This window comes from Uranotaenia lowii, chromosome 2 (genome assembly GCF_029784155.1).
Source record: "Uranotaenia lowii strain MFRU-FL chromosome 2, ASM2978415v1, whole genome shotgun sequence".
Taxonomy (NCBI): Eukaryota; Metazoa; Arthropoda; class Insecta; order Diptera; family Culicidae; genus Uranotaenia; species Uranotaenia lowii.
In genome coordinates this window covers 314,596,483-314,616,295 of record NC_073692.1, presented here as the reverse complement: position 1 = coordinate 314,616,295, position 19,813 = coordinate 314,596,483, and the positions used below count along the sequence as shown (strand labels likewise).

Here is a 19,813-nt window from a genome sequence, read left to right as displayed (position 1 = left end):
ATTTTCTAGAGCAGCAAGCACATATCTTACCATAATCGATACCGAAGTTGTTGTTTGGCCAGAGCATAGCCTGTCGGTCTGAGAACTTAAGCATGATGGCGGTCATGGCGCAAGACGCTAACCACTTTTACATTGAAATTTGCTAAAATTTGGTGCACTCTGTGAAGTTTCGCTTCGGCATCAGAAATCTCTCGGACTCCAGTTGATCAACAGAAGTCAAGAAACAACCCCGGCTGGTATGCCATTGAGAAACTGAAGAAAAAGCAACGGAACAGGTTTTAATGCGTCGCAAAAATAGTAAAAGAGTAACCTTTCGACTTGGCGGCGCAGAGAGCCCACCAACTGAGTGACGTCATAGACGCGCGCGCGATCGGTTATTGATCTCAAAGAGTAAGGGGGGATGAATTGCCCACGTACATATGTTTTCGGCAACAAAAGGGTGCGGTACCGGATCTTCGACAACACAACGCTAAATACCAACCTGAATGACGACCACGTGGCCGTCTAATCTTTGGTTGCTGGTCCTCTCACAGAATCAAAGGCCGGTTATCGGTGCCAAACTTGGCGACTTGGCCTGTCACCACAATTTTTTGGCTTTTACGTGGAAGCAACTTTGTACGCCGCCAACTCACTAGACAGCATGGCGGACATTTTTGCAGTTGGTCGTTCGATCATCGGGTGATGATGTCGTGACGAAGCGCCATTTGGCAGTCACGCGAGCAGAGACGCTTGCGAAAATCATGTCCCAGACGCTTGACACAACACTAAATATTTGGTCCTCTACTTTTGGTATTCGCGTGCCGACAGATTGTCTTTTCAGTATAAACTTGACGCTTTTATTTTTTCTTTCCTTTCGACAAGTCACTCTGCAGCGGCGCGGCGGCCGGCTTCTCACTTTATCGTGCTCCCACTACCTTTTCTATGTCAAGTTTGTTTTGTTGATATTAGGTCAGTTACGACCTGCGAGAAAAGTATATCGACGCTTTTTGATGGCTGGGAAAATTGTCGATAAGATAAACATAGTACAACATTATGAGCAAGTTTGTTTATTGGTTCGTTCGAGTGGGTTGCATCCATCAATGCGCGTTCAAGCATGTTTGTTTATGCGAAATTGATCCGTGTAAGGTTTTTCGAGATATGTTCCTACGTACAATATGGTGGCAGCGAAAAGGGTCATGTCGAATTTCAAAACCGACCGTATACATATGAATGACATCCAGAAGATAAAATCGTTAGGATCAAATAAATATTTAAAAAAAACCCAGAGAAAACAGTCCCAGAAAGTCGATATTAGGCCAAATGTTTTTTTCGAAATATGTAGCATCGAATCTCGGCTTTTTATGTATTTATAAGTTATTTGGCATCAACATAAAAACAAATCGATTTACTCGATTTCATAATGTGATTTTAGGGTAAAAATCGAAAGTGTGGCGGACTTTGGGCATACAATTGGTGAATAAAACGGATTCTCCTCGGATGCTCTTTGGCCTTTATCTATCACAATCACATCCCTACACCCGATGAATAATTTTCGGTTAATTTAGGCAAAACAGTATTGAAAAAAGTTCGCAGTTTTCTAGTTTTTTAATTTGGAATGAACATCAAATTCAAGTATTCTTAGTTTGTAATGTATTTGTATGAAAGTATTTAGATAATTAGTTTGGAAATTCATTTAAGTCTGTATGTAGGGTTCTGAATTTTTAATTTGAAATTTGTTTTTGTTTGTCCACCTCAAAAACTTATGTTTTTAAATTCTCCTTATAAATTACCAAGGCCGTATTAAGGGGAAGCGGGCAAGTAGGGTAATTAATATTATCTCGAAGATTTTCACTCGGATATAAGCTAAGGGGCCCCCCTAGAGTGAATGTTGAAGAATTTTCCCCGCATTTATGAAGGCGAGTAGATCAGCATAATTTTTTTCTAAAACTTGGTAAAATCTGAGCATATGATTTGAATTTTTTTAAAAGCGTAATCCAGAAAAATCTAGGCAGAATTCAGAATAAAGTGAGGAACAATATAACAAATTTCTTTATTTTTATCGAAACACGTCAGCAACGTTAAAATCGTTTTCCAAACTTCTAAATTAAAATTAAAATTCATGTTTAGCTAAATTAATTCAAAGACTTTACAAAAAATCCTAAATTTGATCCGGACAATATCAGAGAAAATACCGGGGAATCCTTGAAATTAAAAAAAATGCGAAGAACTTTAAGAGAAACATTGAAAATCAATGGATATTAAAATAATAAAATCGGGCAATGTAGAATGCTCACTTTTTAAGCATAAGTATGAGTATGCGGTGTTTTGTGCATTAATTGCTGTTAGCTTTCTGATCATTATTTTATTTTACAAATATCAATTCAAAAAATAATTCTTTAGTTGCTTGAATTGGTCCAATCGGCTATACTAAGATTCTTTATTGAGTTTTCATTCCAATTTATATCTTAGATTAGGAATTCAAATTGAAATTTTTCCAACTGAAATTTTCTACTATTGATTTTTATGTACCGTTAAACGGGGTAACATTGATCACCGGTGTAGTTTTGATCAACATGAAATGTCTCTACATAATCATCAATAGCTAAGTCTAAAGTTAAAGTATCTAAAAACTTTTTTCTACGTTTAAAAACCTACATGTAGAGTTTCAAATTGGAAAAAGTTTGGTTTGTTTTTGAAATTTCAAATGTAAGTAAAAATGTAATTTCAAGATCTTGAAATATCTATTTTTTCGAAGGCTCACAAACAAACACCCTTCCTGATAAAATCAAAGCGTTTAAAAGCAGCACGTTGATTTATGTGTCAGTTCAACTTTTTCACTTAGTAAATTTATAGTTTTGGTTGTATTTTTAGGTAAATTTTTGATACTTAAAAAATGGGAACATTTTCCAAGATTAAACCAGTCTAGGACAGAAGGGTAGAAATCCTATCAAATGGTAAAGTTTGAAAGAAAAATTAAAGGGGTATAAAGTGAGGGCCTAAAGATTTGAATGGAAGTAAAATTTCTTTTTTTTTTTGTTGTTTAACTTTTAACTAATGTTAAAAAATTAAGCCCCTTAATTTATGTAGCATCATTGCCCATCTTTAGATTTTAATTATTGTTCGGCCTTAACACACGAACTGCCTTAGTTTATCAATTACTAGCATTGGTAAATATTATGAAGGTGTTGATTATCTTTTATAATCAAGAAAACTCCTTAAAACCGTCAAAATAGAGACTAATCAATGTTACCCATAAGCGAGGCTTGCCAGATACTTTCAGAAAAAAGCGGGACATTTCACCAAGAAAAAGCGGGACACAGCCGAAAAAAGCGGGACATTAAACGGTTTTTGCCATATGCACTGCTATTTTCCACGGTTATCGCGAATTAACACGTTATTTGAGAGAAAATATTTCAATTCGTACATAAAAACGGCGGATTCGATACCGTGAAAAAAAAATTTTGTGTAATTTGTTTCAAAATTAGTTTGTTTGGTAATTTTTTAAAAAAATTGAAAACTCAAGAAAACTTCCATCACATTTCATCTTTATATACTTTGGACAATTGAGTCGAAAAAGGTGGTATAACGCAATTTAACTAAGATTCCGGCGCAAAAATTAATCCCTTTAATTCTATAATCTATAATTATTTGGAGGCAACTTAAACTATATTTTCTTCATACATTGATTGAACGTGCTCCAAATACACTTAACTGAGTCATAATCGTACTGTAATGATAGAGCTCCATTTTGAGAAAATCCAAGCAACATTTAAGGTTTTATAACAGGCTACAAGACCAAGTTTAAGTTTCATAAGTGGCCTGAAGAGTCTCATAAATCAAGTGTTATTTGGGAAAGATGTATTTGAAAGATTTTCTGTTCATCACAGAATTCAAATTGAGACTAAAGTTTGATTTTTTCCAGTGTTACTCAGTTAATTTTGTAATTTTCATTCAAGAAAAAAGCGGGACATTTTGAGGAAAAAGCGGGACAGCTGGACATTCAACAAAAAAGCGGGACATGTCCCGCTTTTGCGGGACGGATGGCAACCCTACCATAAGCATCAAATTCTAAACACAGGCGAAATAGATTTTTAAATCAAATTTAAAGTGGTCTAATAAATTTCTGCAACCATGTTTTACGTTCATAGGAGTCCAGTACTGGTTTTTAAAATATGAAACATGCCACATTCCCCTTAACAGAAAAAACAATCAAGAAATATTGAAAAAAAATAATTAATCTTACCCCGTTTTACGGTACTTTTATTTAAAAAAAATTAGCATATTATTTTTCAACTGATAGTTCTCAAATTGTTTTCAATACAAAAAGATATTTTCAAGTCTTGTGTGTTTTTTAAGTTTCATGGTTTTCTAAGTTTTGGGACCTCGAGATCTTTGTTGAAACTTCTAAATTTTATGTTTTTAAATTCATCTTTTGTCACATTTAGAATAACTATTTGACAATTTTTTCTCCTTCCAATATTTGAAGTGAAATTTAAAATTGGGAACAATTTTGACAACTTAAAAAAATACGGAAAATACCTTAACACGAAAATTATAGCGTGTTTTCTAAAAAAATAGCTTTTTTGCACTTGCACAAGCCTTTCCTGAAAGCTTCGTGATCAATAGGTTTTTGTTGCTTAGGAACTTTAGCATTATGAAAATTTCTTGCAACTAAGTTTGTAATCCGGCGCTAAAGAGGGGGCAACAGGGTGATGATGTAAAATAACATAATACGCCATATTCGGGTTTGTTCGAACCAAAAACTAAGTTTCGAAACATAAAAAAGTTCTTGACAACTAGATACTCAACAGTCTTTTTTCTTTCAAGGGGGGGGGGTTTATTGTAAAACATTTCAAGAATGTTGTGTTAAATTTTCAAGTCAATTGAAGCAAAACTGTAGAAATTATAGGCCTTTATCTCCTCCTAATACTGCTTTTCTCGGATTTCTGCTTTCCGTGGACATCGTCATTTGAAAACTACTTATCCGATTCTTTTCAAATTTGGAACATATTTTCTACATATAAAATACCAGACCCCAACGTTTTTCTTTTTTTTTACTTTGGGAAGATTTTACAGATAAAAAATGGCGGATTTTTTCGTGAAAAATCGTAGCTTTTAATTTCATAAACAAAATTTAAGTTAAATAAAAACGTTAGGGTCCAGAAAAACATCTATTACAAATATTTTGCTCTGATTTTTTGACTTCAGATGATTCTGTGCTGAGATACAGTGTCCACCGCAAATCCTGTTTTCTAAACGGCATCCTCGAAAGTGCTCCGCCACCGGCTCATTTTTTCAATATTTTTCTACGAAAAAAATACTAAATGTTCTTTTAACAATGCTTTCTATAATGCAAAAAATTTGAATACATTTGTTTGAACTATAGCTCCAGAAAAAATTCGTGAAAATGGTGTTTTTTTTACCCGTTTGTTGCACCTCACTAGAATGTAGATTAAATTAGCTTTCCAATGAATATACTTTTGATTGGTCCAAACAAAGTAAAAGCACTGAAAATCCGGGTACAACCTGACGGTGGACCACAAAAACAGATGAAATTTCAATTTGTAAAAAAATTGCGCAAAGTAGTGAACTTTGAAAAATTCCAGTAAATTCAATTTTTATTGCATCAAAAATCTAAAGACAGCAAAATGTTAGAATTTTAATAAAGTTTGTTGTCATATTTTTTCTAAAACTCTACTATCGCTCAAACAGTATTTACTAGCAATCGAATGAAAAGTAGGTTTTTTAGACCACTTTTTTTTAACTTTTTGTGACCATTTCATTAAAAAAAATTTAAAAAAATATTTCTTGTCTTCATGATGTAGGCATTAACTTCAGCTTTCATTTGCATAAGGCAAATATTTTTTTGAACGTGTAATATATGAACTACAGCAGTTTTCGTGAGGCCTGTTTTTTCAGATTTTTTTTCTTTCATGCTGAATAACGAGAAAACTTGTAACTTTAGCTGTATATAATGTTCTAAACATATATTAATTACATTACAAGGTTTCTTTTGATGTAAGTTTTGTTTAAATCGGTCTAACACGCCAAAAGTTATAACGATTTGAGCTTGTGGTGTCAAATTGACACCACAAGCGCTGATTAGGGTAATGAAATCTAATGCGGATGAGGGTTAAGTTTCGTTCAAAGCAAATATTAGGATTTCTCTATATTTCTGTTTGTTTTTGTTTTATAAACAATGGTTACTACACAAACCAATTTTGTGTGTCTAGAAATTGTGCTTCGTCTGATGTGCTTTAGAATTGAATCTCTCGTAGAATAATATTGAACTTATCATTGTCAGTGAAAATTAATATCCTTGCAGTCTATGAAGTTTCTAACATTTTGCGTGTGTTAATTTTTGCATTTTTTCAGTGAATAATTATTTTAAAATTTTTTGGTTACTTTATATAGATTTTGACAACAAATTTTTCAGACTTCAGGTGGTACTATACTGAGCCAACATATTGTATATCTTTAGATAAGAAACCGTTAAACTGCTCAATCATTGCTTTAATAATCCCAGCTTCACACGTACGATAATCGTTCATCACCGGTCATTAATCATTATTGTGTCTATCCTTTACTGTCTCTAGTTAGCTAGTAGTTGCGCACTGAACCCACCAAATTAACCATTGAACCCTCCTATGTTTTCCTCTCGTCTCGTCCCTTTCTTTTTTTTTCTCTGTGTCTCGCGACATCATCGACGACAGGTGGCGCTGTTCGCAGTGATCGAGAAGCGCTTCCGTGCGCGTCACGAGCGGCATCCGGTTCCGTTGTCAGTGGCTCATTCTCCATGTCTTCCGACGCCGCCCTCGACGCCCCCATCATCGGAACACAGCAGCAGCGACGTGGATCGGCTCATACGACTGACGACTGTGGAATCATCACCGGACGTGATGCCACCGAACTGCAATGATTTCCCCAGCACCCGGGTCCAATCATTAAACACATCCACTAGCAGTAGTAGTAGTGGCAGTAGCAGCAGTAACAGTAGTAGTAGAACAAATATACACAGTAGCGTTTCATCGCGCTGCACGTACGCCACGTGTCGCTTCTACCGGCGAAGGAGCGGGGCGCCGAAACGTTCCAGAATGTCCCCGCTGTCAAGTCCAAAAGCAAAACCTTACAAGGAGTTCCGGATGATAGCATCCAGCTCACCGTCGGCATCATCATCCACATCTTCGATTTCGTCAAATCTAGGATCCGGAGTAGCTAGCAGCGGCGTGGCCATGGGTGCAGGGGCCAGTTCTAGTGGTTCCAGGCTGATGACGCAGCAACGCAGACGGCGCCGGAAACGGCGCACAATTCACTACAAGCTGGAGGATGTCGCTTCGGCAAAAACAGAAGTCGAAGAAGGCCGGATCGAGAAAGAACCACAGGAAGATTATTCCGATGATGATGATGATGACGATGACGAGGATGACGACGAGGATTATGTCGACGCAGCGGAACGATTGGGCTCCGCTAGAACACATTCCAACGGCAGTGATGCCCATGACAGTGGAAAGGACGAACCGATCTGTAAGATACATTATATTTTTACTGTATTATTCTAACCGAGATATTTCAATAACTTTCTGCAACTGTATATAACCATTCCTAACCTTTGAGTCTGCTAATTGTTTCCGCTTTTGAGTATTTCAATCCGTTACCAGTAATGTTTACCTTGTACCTATAGAATATTTGGCAATTAGAACGCACTGTGATTGTGGAAAATTTACATGTGTTCACGCGTATGCGATGGCTTGAAAAAATGTGGAATGTAGTTCAACTTTATATGAGCATTTGTAGTATACCAACTGTTTTCGAGAAAATTTAAAAGACTCCTAATGAAGTAAGGATCGAACGTTGTCTTTTCAGTTAAACTGCACCTTGCTTTCAAATATATTTTTCAAACATGTTTTAGACTAATGTTTGATAAAAATGTGACTTATTACCTGAACAATAGTATGTTTTTTGGGATAGAAACCACCAATGGTCACATTGTTTTCCGTAGAAGTTCAAGGTGGTAAAGATGTAAAGGCTTTGGTACTAAGATACAGGCCGAACACGATTCTACGTTCCCCGCAAAAAAAAAATCGGAACAGATAATCGAATCCGACAGAAAATCGAGTCAAAAATTTAACCCTCGTATAGGGTAACGGACTTATTTTGGACCAGAGGACCAATTTTGGACCACCTGTCTTATAAAACAAATAATCATGAATTTTTTTTAGCAAATATTGTTGAAACCCGGGCATTTAATGTAATGCACCATTTTTTCATTTTTTGTTGCTTGATAATAGAGCTTGACGAGGTGGTCCAAAATAGGTCCCCTGGTCCAAAATAAGTTCGTAACCCTTCTATTATTTTACTATTACTGAATGTGAAAAAATGGCATTAAATGCTTTTTAAATGAAAACATTGGAGAAAAATAATGTCCGCGGGTCAGATCAATGCAGACGAAAGTGGACTTCCACGTTTATGTCAAACACTATGTTTCCGATACAAGCGTCTTAGTATTATTGGACAACTGTTCATCCCACTGTAAAGCTGAAGATCCCCAAACTGTCGATGCTTTAATTTCGACATTTTTGTTGCAGTCAAATCCCACAGCGTTGCTCCAGCCGATCGATCATACATTATTCAGATTTTAGATTCGCTGTATCGGCAGAAACTAATGCAAAGTTTTCTCAATCGTCCTGGAAAATTTTACGAAAGTTTTCAACATATTCACATTAAATTATGCAGTTTTTGGATAGCTGAGGCATGGGATGCAACACGATGCAGTTCCAGCGTCCACCATTTAGAAATTACGAAAATTGCTTTACAGAAAGGCAGATTACCTTTAGCAGGGCCGGATTAAGGCATCGGAGAGCCCGGGGCAATTTTTCTCGGGGGGTTCCTATGATTTTTTTTTTAAATGCTATCCCAGAGAATACAAAACCTTTTTAACGTGTTAAAGAACTGGAGATGAGTTCAGTATACTATCTTCAAATAGCCATGTTGTCTACGTAGAAGATAGTTTCTGGTATCTTCAAATATTTTTTTTAATTAATCACGTGCCCACATTGCAGAAAGAAAGAGTTTAGAAATTTCTCAAAAATGAAAGCTCTGATTTGAGCTGCAAAATGCAAAATTTAATTCTAATTTTTTAGAAATACCCTTATCCCCAACTAAAATTCTCTGATTTTGATAAATGACCGGATAGATATTTTAAATGATTTTCATTTCATCATTGATCGTCTAGAGGCGAATCTACCAAGTAAGCCTCTCTAATAAAATAAATTAAATTAAATTGATCGTCTGGTTTGTGCTTCATCGAGAAATATTTACCTAATGAGAATTGGGAAGCGTCATAAAGATTTGAAACATAGAATCCAAAATAAAAAAAAATAAACAAAATAATTAATTTCAAATTTCATACAGATACAGATATCAGAGTTTAAGAATTCAAACCTTTAATCAGGTTATATTCAGAATCAAAATTCAGTGTCTCAAATCTAAATCATAATTTCAAATCAAGTTTTGAGAAACAAAATGTGAATTGAATTTAAAAAAAAGAAGAGATACATAGTTATAATCAGAGCCAAGGCAGAAATTGCACTAAATTTGAATTTCAATTTTATATCTTTAAACACAAACAATTATTTTTAGGAGATGTTTATGAATATGATTCTCATCAGATAAAAAAATTGTTATTTTAAATGTGACAAAAGTTTCATTCGATGCTCTCAAAGCAAATGTAAAAAAGATCGGTTGAAACAAAATTTCAGAATAGAGATTAAATATTCAAAACACAGAATCAAGTTAACACAGTTATCAAGTTTTGGTTAAATCAGTTGAAAATGTTTTAATACGAATTTCGAGTCTAAGACAGAAATTTGGATGGAAATTCAATAAAGGAACTCTGTACTGTCGACTGGTCCAATTTAAGCAACTAGATATTTTTGAAAAGATTTTATTTTCAAAAATAGGGAGGGAAAAGGGTTTAGAATCTATAAACCAACGAAAATTTCAATAATAATGATTGAAAAGAAAAAAGTTATAATAATAATAAAATTCTGAAATGTTTATCATAAAGCTTCTCTGTTCTCTCTTAACACTGTGAGCCAGTTTTGGCAAAATTAGCTGCTTTTTTAGTGCAAATAATAATTATTGTGCAAGACGTTTGTATGTAATGAAATGGGGAGATTTTTTTTACTTGTTCTGTACAGAATATCCTTACTGATATGTTTTCATAAAAAAAAGATGTTTTGCCTCATATTCTTCTTAATTTTTTCGAATTCGGTTTAATCCAGATTTTGGGTTGAAAATTTTGAAATTTAATAGGAAGATTTTGACTTTTTCTAATTGAAAGTAAGATATTTAAATTTTTTACTGGCCAAAAAAATTTAATTTTGGAAATCCATTCAAATTTTAAAAATTCTGTATAAAATCTGTGAATTTAAAAAAAATTGTGTTCTCTGAAATTCTGTTGTAAAAGTTTACTCAAAGCTGTAACAAATATGCTTGTGTGGGGTAACAGATGTAAATAGAAAAATATAATTTAAGAGAAAAAAATGATAATAAAGAATTTTAATTATCTTGGTTTACTTTTAAACTACACTTGATATGGTTTTATTAAGCATGTTATCTGCCGAAAATTGATTAAAAGGAAAAAAAAAACGAGAGAGAGTGAAAAATGAAACCGAACATCTTCAACGGAAAAAGGTCAGTCTTTTAACGAACTTTGAAGCAGTGATGTCGACCTTCAAGATTTTGTCCGGATCTTTCGGACTTTTTGGCTTTTGCCAGACATTTTTTAGGTTTACAGACTTCCAGACTTTTGTCATTTCTTCCAGACATTTCCAGACTTTTGAGTTTCGTCATGAATTTTTAGACAAAACCGTCAAAATTCAAAACTTTCGTTGCAAAATGGCAGAAAATGATTCGAATTGGTAATTGAAGAGTGAGGAATGCCACGAAGATGGTAGTAAAACAGGATGTTAAGCTACAACCTAGTACCGCCAACACCACCTCAAATATTCTCAGGCATTTATAGTGTACTAGCTGACCCGGTAAACTTCGTTTTACCTTTAAATAAATAAATCGTAACAAATGTTTTGTTTCATCCATACGTCCTTAACTTCATCGTGCTCGCGAATCGAATTTTTTGAAAATCGTCGAAATTGTACGGCTTTCTCATTTAAAGTTGATTTAGTATGGGGACCCACCTTCCATAAAAAGTGAGATTCTTGAAACTATTATACAAACCATCTCTGACCCAAAAAACCCGCGGATACCAAATTTTACTTTATTCCGACCAACCGTTTATACGTGATGTTATTACAAAGAAAACGCTTCCATTTTTATACATAAGATTTTTTGTACTCAAAAATATATGGTAGCCCCACTTTCCCCTTTATATCTGTCCGCTGAAAAAAAGGTGGGGCTTCAATTTATAATAGAAACATTTCTCGTATCCAAATACCCTCACATGCCGAATATATTTCCATTTGCTCAATCAACTCTCGAGTTATACTGAAAATTGTAAGGGAGACCTCTCCTCCCCCCTTTCATCCACCTTTTTGAAGGATTAAGGGATATCAAATATTCAAAGGAGCATTTCTCGTACCCAAATATCGTTCATTGCCAAATTTGGTTCCATTTGCTGTTGTAGTTCTTGAGTTATGTAATAAAAATTGTATGGAACTTCCCTCCCTCTTTCCTTTCTCCCCGCTGGAAGAAGGAAGGGGTCTCAAACAATGATTAGAACATGTCACGTTCCCAAATATCCGCCCATGCCCAATTTGATTCCATTTGCTTGATTAGTATTTGAGTTATTTAAAACTTAAAAAGAGGGCCCCTTTTCTTTTATATCTCCCTACTGAAAAGAGGGAGGGGTTTCAAATAATCCTTGAAATATTTTTCGTATCCAAATACCTTCCCATGACAAATTTGGTTCCATTTGCTTTATAAGTTTTTGAGTTATGTAAAAAAAAATTAAAGAGGCCCCTCCCTCTTTAAACTGCAAAAAGGGAGGGGTCTCAAATAATCATTGAAATATTCTTCGTATCAAAATACCTTCCCATGCCAAATTGGGATCCAATATCTTGAATAGTTTTCGAGTTACAGAAAAATTGTAAGGTAGCCTCCCTCCCCCCTTTCTATCACCCCACTGAGAGGAGGGAGGGGTACCTTATATTCATTGAAATATTCTCCATTCCCAAATATCATCCCATGCCAAATTTGATACCATTTGCTTGATTGGTTCTCGAGTTATGCAAAAAATTGTCTTTTGTTTGGGATGCCCCTCCCCACCCTTCATGTTAGGGGGAGGGGTCCCAAACTATAATAGGAACCTTCCCCGGCCTCCAATACCCCCACCTGCCAAGTTTCACGTAAATCGGTTCAGTAGTTTCTGAGTCTATAGGGAACAGACAGAAAGACAGACAGACAGACAGACAGAAATTCATTTTTATGGATATAGATTATCAAGTAATGAGTTTTATTCAATAGACCGCAATATTGCATTCTGGCGACCAAACAAAAAATTTTATAAGGGTTGCCATCCAGACTCTTACAGACATTTTTTCAAAATCTTCCAGACATTTCTGAAAAATAGTTGGCATCACTGCTTTGAAGACGACAGACGCATCCCCAGTATCACAGTCGTGTTTTGTGAAAAAGACGCGCATCTTAAAAGTGGCGTCATGTCTTCGAGCAGAGAATTCGACAGTGGCTCAGTCGAGACTACCCGGATTAGGCTTGTTGCCATTAAAATAGAATCAATTGTTCTATATTTCTAAAAGAATTTGTGAAGTATAAACAATAAGAAAATGTTGAAAAAGGCGTGTCGCCATTTTGTTTTGTACTAAAACGTCATTGTAAATTATTGTACAAACTTGGACTGATGATTTTGTTTCATAACTCTCTATTTTAGTTGCAATAAAACTTTCGTCCAAACGAGAACAAAAATTTTGGTTATACATACACGGATAATCGAATCCGAGCTGTAGTTTGTAGTATGAATTGTTGAAGCCTGACATCAAAACTGAGCAGATAAATGAATACTCGAAACTTGTTTTATCTCAGGTTTTTATCCTTTCGATTACAGAGGTATCAGCAACGGGAATTTATTATTTACATCAATTAAATTTAATGACGCTAAAATCCTGTTATACCGGAACGTTTTATTCTATTGACTGCAACGCCTCCAGTTGTCGTACCGGGAAACTAATAAAAGCGTTTGGATCTGAGAGGTTTGTTTATCTAGTGGTGGAAATTATCAAAGTTATCCGAGATGGAACGCGGGAGAGGAGAAATAGTTCTCCAAAGCCATGTGTTGAAAGCCCAACATGGTCAGGGAGGAATCATGGCCAAGGCTTTCAAACTCCCGAGATCGAAATATCCCGGGTTAGAAATTTTACCTTGCTAACTTTAAAGAGGGATGCTCCTGATAGGTTCAAATTTGTTTTCGCTGATAAATTTGTCCGCAAGTTGATGAGTTGTCAAGTCGAATAAAATATTTAACTATTGTAAATTTGGCTGTTGAAAAAGACAAAAGTTTTCATCACTGGAGCAACCAATGAATGGACAAATTGACAAAAAGAGATGTCTTTAGGAGATAGTTTGGCAGTTTATCCAGTCACACGAAGCCACTGCACAGTGGTGCAGAACATCAATCTAGCTGTACGAAATTAATAGCGCTCAGGGATGAAGAGATAGACATTTGATGTCTTCAGCAACATTGTTCAGTTTTACATGGAGCATATTCTAGTATCAAAATTTTTGCCGAGGGGTCCACCGATAGCGAGATAAAAATGCTAACTTTTTTGTTTTTCAAATTAGGGCTTTGATGTCTTCGACAAAGTTGTTTATCTGATCAAAATACATAAGTTTGTTGAATATGTCAAAGTCCTATCAAATCACCCTCAAGAGCTACAGTCAAAGTAAAAAAACTCGCTTGAAAAAACAGTTTTTTGAACCTGACATGTTGTAGGTTGGATAAAATGGTTCGCTGTCTTTGAAACAAAGTTGACACATGCCACGATCTACATTTGTTTCATATATTATGGTGGGTTTAGAAGTTGCTGAAGCCCTATAGAAAGCATTTAGTGTATTTTATTGGCAATTATGGAAGGTTCGTTCATCGAAAAGTGCACATTTTCGCAACATCCCCTTTTTTGTGATTATTTTCGATGATAAGTGGAACCATTTCCATTAGAAATTAGCGGGGAAATCGGTGGAACTAGTAGAGATTTGAATGATTGAAAATAAACTTTTTATATAAGAATTACCTATTTCACTTATAGTAAAAAAACTTGAAAACATTTAATTTATTAATAAGCTGTTGCAGTTTTCTTTTATATGTTTTGTTTTATTAAAAGACATTTTAATTCGATTTTTCAAATCATTTAAACTCCAAAAAAATTAATGAAACTAATCTGTTAAATTTTGTAGAGCACTAAATTAGTATTTGATCATATAGGGGCCGTCCATTAATGATGTCACGCGTTAGGGGGGGGGAGGGGGCTTCGATTTTTGTGACAATTTGTGACATTGGGGGGAGGGGGGGTCAGCTTGAGCGTGACATAACTTATCATTACAAAAAAAAACAGCAAAACAATAACAAATAATTTTATCCTCAATTCAATAAAATTTTACTTGCACCATTCATCTAATGAATAATAATACTCAAGTAATCACTTTTGGTAAATTTTATGAGCATAAGAAAGTTCACAAGAACATTTCAACTGCAACACTCAGGAAAGTCCGTCACACTAAAATTGTGACAAAACGTGAACAGGATTGCTTGGCTATTCTTACCTGTGTAGAAGATTTGGATTGCGAATGGATTGAAGAAGAGAACTAGATTTGGATGGTTTCAACATCGTCGCTGATGCTGCAGCTACTGCCTCGACTTTTCCGGTATTTGATATGGAAAATCATCAACATAATCCTTGGACTCATGATTGAAATGTGTTTTAAGCAATGATTGAAGGCTTGTTAAAAGTTGTTAACCTTTTTTTCAATTATTTGAATAAAACTGATAAATTAAAAAAAGCAACATTTTTAATCAAATTTCTAAAGGGTTGAAAATTTTACTCAAGGAGGGGGGGGGGGGGGGGTAGGAAAACGTGACGTAATACAAAAGGGGGGTTACAGAATTTGTGACAATATGTGACAGAGGGGGAAGGGGGGGTAATTTTTTTCCAAATTTTGCGTGACATCATTAATGGACAGCCCCATATGTAAATGAATAAATGAATTATAGAACCGGTTTTGCCAGTACACAGTTGTGCTCTACAAAATTTAACAGATTAGTTCCATTTATTTTTTTGGAGTTTAAATGATTTGAAAAATCGAATTTCTATGTATTTTAATAAAACAAAACATATAAAAGAAACTGCAACACTTTATTAATAAATTAAATGTTTTCAACGTTTTTTTTACTATAATGAAATATGTAATTTTTATATAAAAAGTGTATTTTCAATCATTCAAATCTCTACTAGTTCCACCGATTTCCCCGCTAATTTCTAATGGAAATGGTTCCACTTATCATCGAAAATAATCACAAAAAAGGGGATGTTGCGAAAATGTGCACTTTTCGATGAACGAACCTTCCATAATTGCCAATAAAATACACTAAATGCTTTCTATAGGGCTTCAGCAACTTCTCAACCCACCATAATATATGAAACAAATGTAGATCGTGGCATGTGTCAACTTTGTTTCAAAGACAGCGAACCATTTTATCCAACCTACAACATGTCAGGTTCAAAAAACTGTTTTTTCAAGAGAATTTTTTTACTTTGACTGTAATTCTTGAGGGTGATGTGATAAGACTTTCACATATTCAACAAACTTATGTATTTTGATCAGATAAACAACTTTGTCGAAGACATCAAAGCCCTAATTTGAAAAACAAAAAAGTTAGCATTTTTATCTCGCTATCGGTGGACCCCTCGGCAAAAATTTTGATACTAGAATATGCTCCATGTAAAACTGAACAATGTTGCTGAAGACATCAAATGTCTATCTCTTCATCCCTGAGCGCTATTAATTTCGTACAGCTAGATTGATGTTCTGCACCACTGTGCACTGTGAAGTTTTGGCCCGATCTGCCAGCTGCCACTACATCCGGGATATAGATATTGGAATTATACCAATATGGTAGTGTTTTTGAAAAAGTATGAATCCATAAAACTGCCCACAGTTTCGTCCCATCGCAAGGTATTGGGCAATAGTCAAGCGTAAATTGAAAAATTCAAACATCATCTGATATGGTAAAGTAGTGGAAAAAATTGCCGACACGGTTGATGTTGCCACTGTGCAGAAATTAATGGGAGGTATTCGACAAAAAGTTAAAAATTCATCAAAATTATAACAAAAATATACATATGTTCAGTATTTTTCAAAAAACTATTTCTACCGATTTTGTGCGTTATTTTTTCATGGAGAAATCGTAAATTGTATGCGAAATTGTATGGTACAAGCCTTAGTATCGATGACCGCAAACTTGACTGCCTAATCAGAAAGTTCAAACGTGGCAATATCAAGGGCACTCTTGAAGTAACCTATTTCACTTAGCCTCTTACCTATCAGTAGCGGCAACGTGTCGGCCAAGTGCACGTAACGAACCCCCAGACGGAAGCTCTCTCAAGTGCACGTTAAAAGGTTCTCTCGATAGTTCCGCCTGGCTATTTTGCAGCATTCTGCCCTCTGAGCGCATGTCCGATTGATGAAATTTGATTTCAAGCCCCATTGACACCCATCTTCGCTGAAGTCAAGTAAACTGACCCGCGAAGCTTTGACAGACTCTTCAAAGATTTAGCTACCTTTAACTGTTTGTAGTGCTTAGGATGTCGATAAGCTGAAAACCGACTGACTGACTGATCACGGGGCCATATCGCGTGATTGCTCCCACAGTTCCTCTTAAAATTTGCCGCGAAATTGTTTGCAAAATATTTGAACAAAAGTGCCAAACAAGCAAAAGTGACTTCCCACCGCTTGTGCCTGTCATTCATGGTTTGTGACGCCTGAAAAGAAGTAACGACGACGACGCTGTTCTTATCAACTAGCTAAATCGGTGCATACTTATTTTTGCACAAATGCTAATGCATCCTACTTTTTCGCGTTAAAGGTCAATATAGTACGCCTCTTATAGTTTTTGTTCGATCGAAAATCTTTATCAACTACCTACTAGAATATAGATTACGCAGCCGCGCAGTCGCATGTGAAAAGGAAACACATAACGGAACTTGATTATAGCCGGCGAGACTCGTGGCAGAAACGCCGAGCAACACTCAAGGTTATCGAGTAGTTTTTTTTTCAGCTGCTTCCCCTATCAAGTTTCGTCTAATGATCCACTTGTTCAGATTATCGAGTGTTGAACTCTGAACCGGAATCAATATCATGACTTCCTTGCAACTTCCTTCTCCGGAATTTGAAAAAGGATTTAAGTTTGAGAAAAAAGGAAAGTTCAGGTTAAGCACAATTTCCCCGTATGTTTAGATAACGTGTCGCTATTAAATACATTTACTTTTACGTGTAAATTAATTCATTCTACTCAACGATAAAAATCTTGAAATCGCTCACTATTCTAAGCAAAGCTATATAAGGAGTGTATCGAAAATAAGTTATAAACACATTTTTTTATCATTGTATTGATTTTATTGATGATTTAAACAAAGAAACAGTTCGGAAGTGTTTTAAAAAGCTTATTCTTACAGTTTATAAAGAAATACAAGTAAAAATGTAATTATTGGTAATATTCTCGGACTTTCGACTTGACGCGTTTCATTAGGTTTTGTACAGCTAATTGATCACACTTCTTGGCCGCAGCATTCCAATTCGCCATGGTCCTATTGGCCTTACCATCCTTCTTGAAAACTCTCTTGACGATAGCCCAATATCGTTCTATGGGGCGAAGCTGGGGGCAGTTTGGTGGGTTAATATCTTTCTCAACGAAATCTACATCGTTATCCTCAAACCATCTAAGAGTGGATTTAGCGTAGCGCCTCCGACCAGACCAATGTTGGAGTCGTATGTTTCTTATATAGTGGCAGCAACCTTTTCTGCAAACACTCCTTTTAGTAGATATCGGCATTTATTGTACCTTTTGTAAAGAAACTCGCCGACTTCAATCCGCAGGAGCAGATTGGCTGCCACACAAGCACTTTCTGACCAAATTTTTCCACCTCAATCGACTTCTCGTGGTCACTCACATCCGCCCCAATAGCTGCAATGTAGAATTGTGGTCCCGGAAGAGTATTGGAATCCTCTTTTACATAAGTTTCATCGTCCATGAGAATGCACGCATCTGGCTTCTGCAAAATCCGATGCTCTGGTTTTGGCTCTTGATTTTTGTTCAGCCGTTTGTATGGACACTTTCTGCCTCTTGTATGTCTTCAGGTTGTTCCGCTTCTTGATCCGCTGAACCATTCCGATCGATGTCCCAGCTTTTTTCGCCAAATCCCGTATGGACATCGATCGATTCCGGTTGATGATGTTGATTACCTTACGGTCAGATTTGGGTCAGATGGTCCTGGTTTTCTGCCTCTTCCTGGCAAATCATCGAACGTATGGTGTTCCCCGAACTTGTGGATGATGAATTTTACGCTCGCCGGATGAATGCCGAAACGTTTCGCGACTTTATTCATCGAGATGCCCTTCTCTCGCATCCAAGTGTCCAACACACGAATTTTAACTTCTTTTTTAATTCGCGACATTTTGGGAGAAACGAATGTTTCGAACGTAAACAAAGCGCTGGTTCACTCTCAACAGATCAAGTTGCTACATACAAGTGAGCACAGTTGTGCGCGTTCACGCGTTAGTAAGTAGAAGGCCCAAATATGTTTATAGTTAATTTTCGATACACTCTTTACACGCTACAAAGAAAAATCTCTATTCTAAGAAAATTGGAAGACTTACGAAACATTCACTTCCACATATTATTCGATCAATCTCAACATCCATCTTCTTCGCTCTTCTCCTTTGCAGCGATGCCATGGTTCGGCATGGACATCGGTGGTACCCTGACGAAGCTGGTGTACTTCGAACCCAAAGATATCACCCCGGATGAGCTGGACCAGGAGGCGAAAATCCTGCGCAACATCCGGCGGTACCTGACGAAACATTCGGCCTACGGGAAAACCGGGCACCGGGATACCCATCTGCAGATGGACGACGTGGAAATTCGGGGCCGCCGTGGATCGCTCCACTTCATTCGCTTCCCGACGGCCGAAATGGACAAATTCCTGGCGCTGGCCAAGCGTAAGGGAATGGCCCAACTGGTGACCACGGTTTGTGCCACCGGTGGCGGGGCATTCAAGTTCGAGGACAATTTCCGCCAGGAGGTCAACATGAAGCTGGCCAAATTCGACGAACTGGATGCGCTGATCAAGGGTATCCTGTTCACGGAAACGCACAATCCATGCGAGTGTTACTACTGGGAGAAAGCTAGTGATATTAGGTGAGAACCTTGGGAATAAATATGTTAGATTTTTAGAAACATTTTTTTTAATTTCTTCCAGTATAAGTTCAAAGAAAAAGTTCGACTTTAGTCAACCGTATCCGTTCATTCTGGTAAACGTGGGCTCGGGGGTGTCGGTCCTGTCTGTCCGGGGGTCGGAGGACTACAAGCGCATTTCCGGCACCAGCCTGGGCGGAGGAACATTCCTGGGGTTGTGCTGTCTGCTGACCGGGTGCAACTCGTTCGAGGAGGCCATCCAGCTGGCCACCAAGGGTGACCACAAGCGGGTGGATAAGCTGGTGAAAGACATCTACGGCGGTGATTACGAACGGTTTGGGCTGCCGGGAGATTTGGTGGCGTCGAGGTGAGCTTGCACAGGTTTAAAAAATA

The 19,813-nt window shown here is 36.5% G+C and overlaps 1 protein-coding gene across 7 annotated transcripts in view; it reads left to right on the top strand.

The window, feature by feature from the left end:
• Positions 1-19,813, top strand: part of LOC129744582 (pantothenate kinase 3) — a 61,861-nt gene that overhangs the window by 35,769 nt on the left and 6,279 nt on the right. For 6 of the 7 annotated variants that reach the window (XM_055737191.1, XM_055737192.1, XM_055737194.1 and 3 more), the window contains 3 exons: positions 6,693-7,503; positions 18,952-19,423; positions 19,485-19,787. In XM_055737191.1, the coding sequence (XP_055593166.1) occupies positions 6,879-7,503; positions 18,952-19,423; positions 19,485-19,787 (1,400 nt within the window). In that variant the 5' untranslated portion in view covers positions 6,693-6,878. The remainder of the gene's footprint in view (positions 1-6,692; positions 7,504-18,951; positions 19,424-19,484; positions 19,788-19,813) is intronic. The other variant, XM_055737196.1, reaches the window with a different exon arrangement.